This window comes from Moschus berezovskii, chromosome 20, assembly GCF_049115385.1.
Source record: "Moschus berezovskii isolate FMDL1 chromosome 20, NW_MosBer_1.0, whole genome shotgun sequence".
Lineage (NCBI taxonomy): Eukaryota > Metazoa > Chordata > Mammalia > Artiodactyla > Moschidae > Moschus > Moschus berezovskii.
Window position 1 is genome coordinate 25558014 of NC_142479.1, and position 13501 is coordinate 25571514.

At 42.3% G+C, this 13501-nt stretch overlaps 1 protein-coding gene across 7 annotated transcripts in view; it reads right to left on the minus strand.

Annotated features, from left to right (window-relative positions):
* ACACA (acetyl-CoA carboxylase alpha) overlaps window positions 1-13501 on the minus strand; it is a 240643-nt gene that overhangs the window by 130275 nt on the left and 96867 nt on the right. For all 7 annotated transcript variants that reach the window (XM_055400493.2, XM_055400510.2, XM_055400527.2 and 4 more), the window contains 3 exons: window positions 12749-12873; window positions 2343-2456; window positions 1030-1143 (listed from right to left, as the gene is read on the minus strand). In XM_055400493.2, the coding sequence (XP_055256468.1) occupies window positions 1030-1143; window positions 2343-2456; window positions 12749-12873 (353 nt within the window). The remainder of the gene's footprint in view (window positions 1-1029; window positions 1144-2342; window positions 2457-12748; window positions 12874-13501) is intronic.

The following is a 13501-nucleotide window of genomic DNA, read 5'->3' on the forward strand; positions in this document are numbered from 1 at the left end:
GAAGGTACAAAGACAAGCTTCAACCATTACATCCATAAGAGAACAATTCGAATGGACAATATTTAGCATTAGAAGCATTAGTGAAACTTTAAGCATTTTGTCTGCAAACTTGTAAACTTATCTTCTCTTTGCATGAACTTACCTTCTCTCTGCCTTGGCTTCCTCAGATACAAAATGGGGAAAATAATAATACCTAGCCTCAAGGGCTGTCGTGAGTGTTAGACAGCATATGTAAAATTCTTAGACCTGCATTAACAGTGCATTAATTATATGCTATTGAATGTTTATGGCTATTATTATCCTTTCTGACATATAGCCGAACTTAACGTTTAATATAGTGTCTCAGTACTCCACTATGGTAAACCACAGATTTGAACTCTCTATTTCAGCTATGAACCAAATAAACAAAACTATCCTTCCCCCACTCTGTCCCCAGTTCCTTAGTTTCCCCAGAAGGAAATCTGAGAGAAACCCAGAAGATTCCCGTGGCTAAGTATGATAATATTATTATTAGTTCCAAGTAGAAAAATACAAAGTCATTCCTAACAAAATGATATTTAAAAAACAAGTCAAGATTCTTTGAATTAGCAGTAAAATTAGCCAATATTCTTTTATAAAATTGGCTCTACACGAAGCTTAACCGTAAGCATTAAAATAAAATTGCATGATTATTTAAGTAGCTTTTCCCTGTTTAATTTATTTATACATCTGATTCAAATATCAGAAATCAACCAATACTACCGCTTCATTGTGTCCTAGAACACTTTCTAGATGAAAGCACAAGAGGTGAAGACCTCAACAGGACACTTCCATCAAGGCCAGGCTATGCAACTTTTAAGCCAAGCCACAATTCTAACAGCATTTTTATGGGGGGGAAAAAAAGTACAAATCATCTTATAAAGTCAAGGGATGAAACTTTTTTACACAGAAAATCATAATTGACTGAACTGATCACTTAATTAAATTATGCTTGGGAATAAACGGGACAACAGTGCAGAGCGGTAGAAAAGGGCTGTAATGTATGTATACCTGCAGGTTCTCGATGCAAAACTGATGTCCGTACATGTCAATGGCTGATAGGAAGATAGACTCGACTTGGTTGTGGCGAAGCTCATACGATGGCAAATGGGAAGCAATAAGAACCTAGAGTGAGAGCAAAATAAGAGGCGTTAAGTTCCTGAGGGAGAGATTATTCCAGGCTCCCATTAGGCAGCTCTGATACAAAAGCAATAAATATAAATCTGGATGTGCAGACATCAAAGATAAAACAGAGACTAAGTACCACAACTTCTGGGTCCCGTAACAGAAAGCCAGGGCCAGCAAGTACTGCGTCTCAGTTGACTCTCGCCATGATTTACGTGGTGGGCGATCTCCAGTGGGGGGCCGGGGAGGGAAGGTAAGGGAGAGCAAACAACCTCTATCAAGCTCCACCAGTGCAAGTGGTTTACCCCTGTGAAGCTGCTGGTGCTGGGGACTGTGTGACTAGCTGTTAATTGGGAATCAGGTCTGGCAGGGAGCAGCTGCGGGGAAGATGGACACTGCAAAGCTAGCCTCTTGTAACTCTAAAGGGGAAAGACAGACTAGGAAAAGCTGCTCCGACAGCCCCAGGTACTTGGTAGAGGAGAGGGCGTCAGAATGTGACACCCATATGTGTGAGGGGCAGAGAGGACGAAAGGAGTGTCGCAGACAAAGAGGGACACGGTGGGACCTGAATACCCTCAGCAGGTTCAATAACTGAGTAATTCAGTGACATGGATACAATTGTAGAGAAAGCAGAAGGTCACTGAACAGCTTCAAATGCTGCTTCCTTGTTGATGCCCGTGCACTGGAACACAAAACACAAAGGGAGTGCCAAACCCTGGCTTCCCTGCTGAAACCTTCTGGAGTGGAAATGAAGACTACAGGGTGAAACTAACTGGACTGCTCTGGGGTTGCGCTGATTGCCAGCACCGAAGATTCATTTCATCATCTTTTTGCTTTCCACACTTGCTGTTTTGCTATACACTTAAAAGTTTTCACCTGCTTCTAAGCTCCCTTTGTAAAGTAAGAAATACTAAACCTATTGTCTTCCTTCAGTTTCCTTTCCTCCACCTGACTTAACAGGGAATGATAATAGGACTTTCTGATGGGGGCTGGCTCCTATTTTAAAGAAATCTGAGGTTAATCTTTTCCATTCTCTTTAAAAAAAACATACGACACATGAGAACATTTGTCCTGAAGGCAATGAGACATAAGTGGGAAACTGCATGACCTTTGGAAGGTGCTGGGGAAGAGCTCATGGAACAGACTGCCCAACCTGTGAAGACCATTCCTCCCTCCAGATAACCAACTTGCGTCCTCACCTGGCGAGCTCGGAGTGCCACCTTCGCATTGGTGGTCTTGCTGAGTTGAGTTAGCTCCGTGAGGATATTCAGCAGCTCATCAGTGAGGGTGGGGTCCCGGCCACACAGCTGATCCTAATTGTTAATGTGACAAAGAACATACACATCCATATTAAAAAGAAGTAAACCCGGAACTCTGCTCAACGTTATGTGGCAGCCTGGATGCGAGGGGGGCTTGGGGGAGAATGGATCCTTGTATATGTGTGCCGAGTCCCTTCCTTGTTCACCTGAAATTATCACAACATTTTTAAATTGGCTATACTGTTGCTGCTAAGTCGCTTCAGCTATGTTCGACTCTGCAGCCCCCATGGACTGTAGCCCACCAGGTTCCTCTGTCCATGGGATTCTCTTGGCAAGAATACTGGAGTGGGTTGCCATTCCCCCCTCCAGGAGATCTTCTTGACCCAGGGATCGAACCCATGTCTCTTATGTCTCCTGTATTGGCAGGTGGGTTCTTTACCACTAGCGCCACTGGGGAAGCCCTAAGTTGGCCATACCACAGTACAAAATAAGAAACTTAAAAAAAAAAAAAGAACTGAGGTGGTGAGAACTTTGAATTGGGACAAGGAAATAAAAACAAAGTAAAGAGAGCTGGATTCCTAAGATGCAAACATCCTGTTACCTTTATCCTCAACAGTGCGGTAAAGAGATCCCAGAGGAAGCTGCTGCCAAGGAGAAGCCCAAGGCCCTCGGCCAATCAGGCTCAATATTCTTAATGCATTTCTTTATGAACCAACGCTATACTTTAAACACGCAGAAGAAGTCATCAGAGACCATTAAAAAGGGACAAGGGATTCTGGGTAAAAAAAAATAACAGATGATGTCTCAAAGTTTTAAGAGGTTTTAAATAATATAAGGCCTAAAAGCTTTCTTGGTCCCTCTTCCACTTTTGGAAAGAAGGAAGAATAAGGGAAAGGAACCACTCCTGGTGGTTTTTACTTCACAAACCAAATGTTCAGCATCCCAGGAGGGCACAGAACAGAAACATAAGCACAAATTATTCATTTAGAAACACACGCTGATAATTCTATATCCCAAACCACGTATCCTCCTGCTGTACCAAGAACCATTCCATGAAATCTAAATGTGGTGAATCCTTAGATACATTAGCGGGGAAAACCAAGCTCCTACTATGGTGTAAGTCAGGACTGGGTCCTTAGTCTCCAAAAAATTAAAAAATTTTAAGAAAAAAAAAATCTCTATTATATTTTGAGAAAACATATTTCTTCTCTAGTGTAATATCAGTTTATTCCCTAAATTCACCCATTATCCATGTAGTTTTCATCTAAACTGGAAAAAAAACTGCAGATGTAGTTTTTATAAATGCCAGTCATTCTTGAAATTTACAGAGTGATCAGTAACAGTAGTTCTGAATACCAGATCACATAGTTCCCTCTACTTGGTGTTTGAAATAATTGCCTTCACATGTTAGTCTTTTTCTTTTATATTCTCCCTCATCCCACTATCAAACAGGACATGAAAGACAGCCAGATCCTAAATGGCTCCCTGTTGCTGCCTTTTAATCTTTCCCCTTTTCTCGATTATTGCCTTTTTCTTAAGGAATCTCCATTTCATCTTAAACCTTCCCCATCTCAGGGATCCTCCGTATAGTCCTTTACCACAGCAGTACAGGAACAAGTGTGGGGCTTTGGGGGCAGACATACATTTCCCCAAGTGCTGTTTCTACAATCCCTACCACCTTCCACATCACAGGGTAAACAGTTTTGGAGTACTCAATGTTAGCACGCTGGAAAGACAGTCTCTCAAACATTTTAAAGCAGGAAATATTTTCTGGTTCCCCAATCCACGACCAGAGGTCTGCTCCAGAGTAGTAAACCATGTGACGGTATTTACAGTTAAGGAAGTATAAATATTGTTTTCATCCATGCCAACAAAGGTCCGTCTAGTCAAGGCTATGGTTTTTCCAATAGTCAGGCATGGATGTGAGAGCTGGACTATAAAGAAAGCTGAGTGCCAAAGAATTGATGTTTTTGAACTGTGGTGTTGGAGAAGACTCTTGAGAGTCCGTGGACTGCAAGGAAATCCAACCAGTCCATCCTAAAGGAAATCAGTCCTGAATATTCACTGGAAGGACTGATGCTAAAGCTGAAACTCCAATACTTTGGCCACCTGATTTGAAGGACTGACTCACTGGAGAAGACCCTGAAGCTGGGAAAAATCTAAGGCAGGAGGAGAAAGGGACGATAGAGGATGAGATGGTTGGATGACATCACTGACTCAATGGACATGACTTTGAGTAAGCTCCGGGAGTTGGAGATGGACAGGGAAGCCTGGCGTGTTATAGTCCGTGGGGTCTCAGAGTCAGACATGACTGAGCAAATGAACTGAACGGATTCACTCCTCTGAGTGGAAGAAGAAAGTGACTGTAATTTCAGGTCTTGGTTGAGCATATGGTCACAGACTGAAGGACCTGTTCCTCCCATCCCAGGGCACAAAAGAAAGAGCAGGGAGAAAATATAATGAAATCTCATCTTTTACTGAGAACTTAGGAGCAAAACAGAATTTCAAGGGAATATACAAAATCACCAGCAATGGAACACCCCTGGCAGCCCAATGGTTAGGACTCTGTGCTTTCATTGCTAAGGGCCCAGATTTGATTCCTGGCTTCCCTGGTGGTTCAGAGGGTAAAGCGGCTGCCCACAATGTGGAAGACCTGGGTTCGATTCCTGGGTCAGGAAGATCCTCTGGAGAAAGAAATGGCAACCCACTCCAGTATTCTTGCCTGGAAAGTCCCATGAACGGAGAAGCCTGGTAGGCTACAGTCCATGGGGTTGCAAAGAGTCAGACACGACTGAGCGACTTCACTTTCTTTTCTTTTCTGGGGAACTAGGATCCTGCAAGCTGCACAGCAGGCCAAGAAACAAACAAAATAAATAAAATCACCAGCAACAAGACCATAATAAAAGGGAAGGAAAGAAGAGATAACAGTGGGCAGGGAAAACAAGATAAGCCTTTCCTACCTAAATCCCTCTTTACCTAAGAAAGATAATCCTTTCTGAGGTACTTACTCCAGTCTTCAGAACTACCCTCCGAAAGATCCCAAAACCTCAGCAATGTCCTGGGTAACAGACTCAGCTATCCACTAGGGAAACCCACTCTGCAAAAAGCCAGGCTAAACTCTCAATACAACAAAAACAAACACAAGCCAACAATAAAAGTCAGCACAACAAAACAGAAACACCAGCCACCTACTCAACCTATTTCATATGGATTGGTTTTCCTCGAAAGGAAATCCAGGCTTATCTTTCCAGATTACATTAAAATAATCAAAAATGGAGTTACCAGCTTGTCTAACTACAGATCACATTCTAACTAAAGCACACACACACAAAACTACTTAAAAGTAAAATCTTTTCATTTCTTCTTTCTACTATGAGACAGAGAGGGTGAGAAAGGGGGTAGAGAAGCTTGCTTTCTGTAAGAAAAGTGAACTATGGAGTTAGAAAAAAATAATAGCGAAGTAACTATTCATGCCGGAGAAGGCAATGGCAAGCCACTCCAGTACTATTGCCTAGAAAATCCCATGGATGGAGGAGCCTGGTAGGCTGCAGTCCGTGGGATCGCTAAGGGTCGGACACGACTGAGCGACTTCACTTTTCACTTTCACACATTGGAGAAGGAAATGGCAACCCACTCCCGTGTTCTTGCCTGGAGAATCCCAGGGACGGGGGAGCCTGGTGGGCTTCCGTCTATGGGGTCACAGAGAGTCGGACACGACTGAAGTGACTTAGCAGCAGCAGCAATTATTCATGCATGATCACCAACTGACAATCTTCCTGGGCTCCCAGTGATAAAGTGCAGAAACCAGACCTTTCTGGAATATGAAATATCAAACATGGTATGAATAAACCACTACTTCCATTAATTTACCATGCCTTAACTCCTATATCCTCTACTTTTCTGTATGTTCATTCTATTCATTTTTGAGAGTTTGATATTGAAACTCCAACTGAAAAGCTTAATTTATCTCCTTAAAAAAAATTGTAATATATAGCAGAACTATATGTGACTTTGTTCTGTATATTCCAAGTCTCTTGTAAATGTGTTATCATACTTTCATAATTTAAAAAATAAGAGAAAAAAATTAACAATAAAAAAATATTATCATGACTTGAAAATTTTGCCTTTGTATATTATTTTCTCCATTGTCATCACTAGAACTTAGGAAAAGACTGGCAATAGAAAATTGTCTTGTAGAGTAATCTCAATCCCCTCCTGTCCTTAGCCTCAACACAGCGTTCAGGTCCTAAAAGAAACCATGAGGGGTGGAAGATGATTCTGTTATCAGAACCACCCATTCTAAGATGTAAACCTCCAAGAGGAAGTTTATGGGCCTCTGGCCTAGACACAGATGTCCTTTGGGCCACTGAACAGCCCAGCATCCCCATCTGACTCTGCGGAAGATTCTGTAACAGTTAACACTAAAGGGTGATGCTGCCAGCATGTGTTTCCTCAACGTAGAGAGGCAGGTTCATTTAACGAGCCTACCTCCCTGTTTGGGGCTTACCTGCATAAATCTGCAAGCCAAGATGAACATTATTTAGTAATGGTTAACGTGGGTAGTACACACTTATTTCTTGTTTTCATTCTTAACCTGGGTGGTAGCTAATCGCAAGGAATAGCTCAGATTTGCAGAAATATTAACAAGCATGCTTAAATGTCAAAACTTCCGCCAAAGTTATGCAGCTGACTTCCAGGAGAGCCCCAGACAGCCAACTTGATCCTCACATCCTAAGATCTGAAGGCAATTCAAAATGAGAAGACTGTGATGTAATGGGTAATGTTCTTGACACATTAACTACTGTCCAGCTGGGTGAGGCACCAATCCCCAAACCAAAAATGGACTGGCAACTTCTTCCGGTCACAGCTAGATGTTTTTAAAATTCTTTAATTGGAGGAAAACCGCTTTACAATGTTGCTTTGGTTTCTGCCATACAACAACACAATTCAGTCATAATTATAAATATATCCCTTCCCTCTTGTTAACCCTCCCCTCCCTCCCCTCCTCCATGCTAACCCCTCTAGGTCATCACAGAGCACCAGGCTGGGGTCCCTGTGCCATCCAGCAACTTCTCACCAGCTCAAAAATGCTGTGGGGCAGGTTTAACATGAAATGTTAATATCACCCTTATTCAGGAAACCCGGGTTTACTGAGGAAGACTTTTCTCCTTTATTATATATTGGACAAAATTATTTGCGGTTATGTTCAGAGAAGGATAGAAGGGTGTTTAAATGCTCTGGGCTTCCCTGGTGGCTCAGTGGGTAGAGAATCCGCCTTCAATGCAGGAGGACCTGGGTTTGATCCCTTGGTTGGGAAGATGCCTTGGAAGAGGGCATGGCAACCCACTCCAGTATTCTTACCTGGAGAATCCCTGTGGACAGAGGAGCCTGGCGGGCTGCAGTCCTTGGGTTCGCCAAGTGGCAGATGTGACTGAGCGATTAAGCGCAGCACAGTCTAAACCAAATCATAGGCTCATAGGCACACCACTACTCCTAGCGAAACATGGGCCATAACACATTAATGTGGACCACACCAGAAATAAGACAGAAGTAGTGAGGGAAGACTACTCAGAATCAAGGTGGGTACAAGACACATGCTCTTACGTCTAGAGCTGTGAAGAGGCTGATCCTTTTCATCAGCACAAAATTTGGCTAAAGAGTCCCTCAAACATCTCTGAGCAAACATAAACAATGTTCTAAGCATTTTCCTATACAATTAAGAAATAAGAGCTTTCAAAAAATAAACTTCCTTTGTTTTCAGTGTGGCACAATGTTCCTCCACCTGGAGTAAACTGGACAAAACTTTAGCATTTTACCTGATATTTTGCTCTCCAGATACAGCGAAAGATTGGACGAATTTGCTAGTGAGACTCTGAGGCAAGTGATGCCACCACCTGAAAGGCAGGGTGGCTTCCTCGGAGCAGCACACATTCTGCAACATTGATTCACAGAGGCTTGATCATTGATTCCCACCCTCTAGGTCTAAAAGGCCCAGACATCATCGTCTGGTTCAACAAAGCACACCATCGACAGTCCTACTCCAGAAAGCAGAGATGGGAATGCTGGGCACATAACCATCGATCAGGAAGCCAAGGTAAGCAAAGAAAGGGGAACCAGCAGAGAATGCAAGCTGGGGGAACGGAACGCTGCCATAGCCAGGTGATAGCCATTAGAGAGAGTAATCCAAACAGCTGAAATGGCTTTTGCCAGAGACCCCCACTAATGCAGATGTGGGGTGGGGGACCGGAGCCCCCACAAAGAAGGCAGGTCGGAAAGCAGCCCTGTCCCAGCCTTCATTCCTGATCCCCAAGTCACTGCTAGCCTATATCCTCAGCTCAGTCACAGCAATTAACTTCTTGTTTTCCAAATCTCTGGGACGAGGTCAAACTAACTGATATTTCAAAAGCAATTTAATGATATAAAAGCCTACAGATGTTTACCAAGTTTTCTTTTGTTGTTTTTTTAAAAGACAAATGTGAAACGCCAAAAGAAAGAAAAGGAAGAATCCATCTTTCTGGTTCACATCTTCAACCTTCCTCCTCCCTCCCCCTCCCCTTCCCTCTCCCCGCCCCTCCTCCCCTCCCTCTCCACCCGTCCTCCCCCTCCTCCTCCTCTCCTTCCTATTTATCTAAACCAAAACACTAAACAAACGACTCTTTTCTCCAAAGAGCTCGGCCTGTTGGAAAGAAAGTTTGGGTACCATCCACGCAGGTAAGAAGTAATCAGGATGACAAGGTGGGGAAAAAAAAGAACTAGCAGCAAGCCAGAGTCCCATTGGCTTCTGCCTGTCCTGACTGGCAAAAGCAGAAAGCACAGCCTCAAACCAGTTCTCTGACAGGGCCCAACGCCTCTGCAGCACCCCCCGTGTAATTACACACTTGAGTGACTGGACTCTGAAGAAAATTGAAGGCCTGAGCTCCGAACAGCTGCCATTTTCTCTCTCCATCACACCAGCGTGATTACTTGAGAAATGAACAGCCCCGGCTCAAAGCTACTCCAGAATTCTCTGAGGAAATATGGCTCCGTGTTCCAATAATGAGATTCTTAAGGCAAGCGTTACTTACAATCACTCCGCAAAAGGAGCGAGCCAAGCCCCTATATCTTACAAATTAGAATTTAAGAAACCCAGCGACAGTCTTGGACAATCATTACTCTTCTGCTGCTCCAAGGTTTCTGGGCTTTGGTCTATTTTTAGTGCAGAAAAACTGTTAAGTCCTTAAAAAGGTAATCATAATAACATGAAAACTCACTATAATTAGCTTCCTAAAACGGCAAATTCTACCCCATTTTTAGGTCCAAACTGACGGATACTTCCTATCCTCATCATTGCCCTTTCCTGCCAGAAAAGTCTTGGCTTTAACCAAATGAGAATTAGCAATCCCTTTCATTAAAATTTAATGAAAAAAATCTAATTAGTCAGAGGTTTCTTCCCTCTTCCAATTGAGAGAAAGAAAATCAGCAGGTTGCCAAAGGTAATATCTTCTTTGCTGAAACCTATCACTTGGAGAAGTTGAAATATTACATTGTGCTGATATTTTTTTTCCTTTCAAATGCATCTGCTGGTTTCCCCACCGTCTAGCCATTCTAGGGTAGCAAAGGTAATGAACTCTCCCTATGATTACATATTTTTTTAAAGTGGCTATTTCTAAAAAATGTTATATCCTCCAGAGTTAGCCACCTAGGCAGATAACTGAGAGAATGGCAATGTTGTTAACCAGAGATGTGAAGTAGATAGTTTCCCTTCACTCTGAACCATGAAATAAAATATAGCAGAAGATGTGTAGTTTTTTTTCCTCCAAGAAGAAAGGATGGAATTAAGGTACCAAGAATGCCAATCCCACAAAAAGGCAAGAAAGAAAACCACAGGAGCAAAAAGGTAATATAGTCCCCCTAAAACACACACATGTAGCAGCAAGGCAATTAATTGTTCATGCAGTGGGAAACTGTTCATGGAATGGGACTGGTGGGGGGAGGTTTTGAAGACTAGTCCTATTGTCCTCTGATTTCTAGAATGAGCGAGAAAAACCGACGAGTGGAGAACTTACAAATCATCTTTAAAAATCCTTAAGCCCACAGAAATTCTACCCACTGGTCAAATGTACATCAGTCCCACTCATGTTTACTAGTCTCACTTCTCACTGCCTCTTTCTACTAATTCTCAAATTACTGAGTTATGGGGACAAAAGCATGTATCTACTACCAGTACAATAATCTGAGCTTAGATGTCCATATAAGTAAGACAGAAAGGGATCAAAGAAGATGAGGAATAAACTTAAGTGTTTTTTGAGTCGGGAAGGAACAGTACTAGACTTCTAACAGTTATTTTTTGTTATTAAGTTCTGGATATGAGAGCCATTCCTGACATTCATAGAACAAACAAAAGTTATAACAGGACAGTACACTGGCTAGATAGGGCTTCCCTGACGGCTCAGTGGTAAAGAATCCACCTGCCAATGGAGAAGATACAGGTTTGATCCCAGTGTTGGGAAGATCCCCTGGAGAAGGAAATGGCAACCCACTCTAGTATTCTTGCCTGGGAAATCCCATGGACAGAAAAGCCTGGTGGGCTACAATCCCTGAGGTCACTAAAGGGTCAGACCCGACTTAGCAACTAAATAACAACGCTGGCTAGATAAGACTCCACTTTAAAGCTACTGTCATGAGTGACAACAGGAATGCGGAAACATGAGGCAACCTGAAGTAGAGTCAAGGCCTTTGAGTTCTTGTGTAAGATGATATGAATAAGCCTCTTCAATAAATGGTGCTGGGAAACTGGACAGCTACATGTAAAAGAATGAAATTAGAACATTTCTTAACACCAAACACAAAGATAAACTCAAGATGGATTAAAGATCTAAATATAAGATCAGAAACTGTAAGACTCTCAGAGGAAAACATAGGCAGAACACTTGATGACATAAATCAAAGCAAGATCCTCTATGACCCACCTCCTAGAGTAATGGGAATAACAACAAAAGTAAACAAGTGGGACCTAATTAAACGCTTCTGCACAGCAAAGGAAACTATAAACAAGGTGAAAAGACAACCCTCAGAATGGGAGAAAATAATAGCAAATGAAACAACTGACAAAGGATTAATTTCCAAAATATACAAGCAGCTCATAAAACTCAATACCAGAAAAACAAACAACCCAATCAAAAAGCAGGGAAAAGACCTAAACAGACATTTTTCCAAAGAAGACATACAGATGGCTAACAAACACATGAAAAGAAGCTCAACACTGCTCATTATTAGAGAAAAGGAAATCAAAACTACAATGAGATATCACCTTACACTGGTCAGAATGGCCATCATGAAAGTCTACAAACAATAAATGCTGGAGAGGATGTGGAGAAAAGGGAACGCTCTTGCACTGTTGGTGGGAATGTAAATTGATACAGCCACTATGGAAGACGGTATGGAGATCCCTTTAAAAACGAGAAATAAAAGCACCATATGACCCAGCAATCCCACTCCTAGGCATATACCCTGAGGAAACCAAAACTGAAAAAGACACATGTATTCCACTGTTCATTGCAGCACTATTTACAATAGCTAGAACATGGAAGCAACCTCAATGTCCATCGACAGATGAATGGATACAGTTGTGGTACATAAACACAATGGAATATTACTCAACCATAAAAAAGAACGCATTTGAGTCAGTTCTAACAAGGTGGATGAACCCAGAGCCTATTATACAGAGTGAAATAAATCAGAAAGAGAAATATCATATTCTAATGTACATATACAGAATCTAGAAGAATGGTATTGAAGAGTTTATTTACAAGGCAGCAATGGAGAAACAGACATAGAGAATAGACTTACTGATATGGGGAGGGGGGAGGAGAGGGTGAGATGTATGGAAGAAGTAAAACGGAAACTAACACTACCATATGTAAAAGAGATAGCCAACAGGGAATATGCTGTATGGCTCAGGAAACTCAAACAGGGACTCTCTATCAACCTAGAGGGGTGGGATGGGGAGGGAGATGGGAGGGAGGTTCAAAAGGGAGGGGACATATGTATACCTATGGCTGATTCATGTTGAGGTTTGACAGAAAATAACAAAATTCTGTAAAGCAGTTATCCTTCAATTAAAAAAATAAATTAATTTTTAAAAATGATATGAATAATTGGCAGAACAATTCTTTCCCAACTGGAGCAGATTCCTTCAGGTCAAGGGCAAAGACGGGCATGAGAAACTATTAACCCACAACCCAAGCCCCACTCATCCCAGAATCACACAAGACAGGAGCTTTTCCTCTGACCAGAGCCATCACAGGGAGAAACACTCTTTTTCACATAGTCAACCATCCTTACAGGTTCTGAAAAATGGTACTCACGATAAGCATGGTGACCAGAAGATTCTTCTTGGTGACTTGAGCGTGAGAGAAGATGTAATTCAGTACAGTGTTCATATCACTCTTGTTCTCCTCCCGGAGGGCGAACACACATTTGTCATAGTGACCTATAAGTGGCAAAAAGAACTGGTCATCACCCACGTACGCATGTTCACATTTACATGCTATTTAGAAAATTAATAAGCAGTGAGAAGAAACATCTTGAGAATTTTCTTAGATTTCTATAGAATTGGCAGTGTGGTTTATTAACAACTCTGGGTTAGGAGTCAGGTAATCTGGTATAAAAGCCCTGGGCTCAAAGCTTAGCTCTGTTATCAAATTGTGATGGACTCCTGGGCAAATCACTAAGCCCTGGACTCAAAGCTTAACTCTGTTATCAAATTGTGATGGGCTCCTGGGCAAATCACTAAGTCTTATTTTCATTTAAAAAAGTTGACAGGTTGGGATGGGTGTGTCTTAGGGCCTGAGATTCCTACCCCTCACCTTTACTCTAAACTCTCTTATTTAGCTTCCTGCAATGGTTTCCTTGGGCTTCCCAGGTGGTGCTAGTGGTAAAGAATCCACCTGCCAATCCACAAGAGACATTGGTTTGATCCCTGGGTTGAGAAGACCCTCCGGAGCAGGAAATGCCTACCTACTCCAGTATTTTTGCCAGGAGAATTCCCTGGACACAGGACGCTGATGGGCTACATCCATGGGGCTGCAAAGAGTTGGACAAGACTGAGCACACAACCT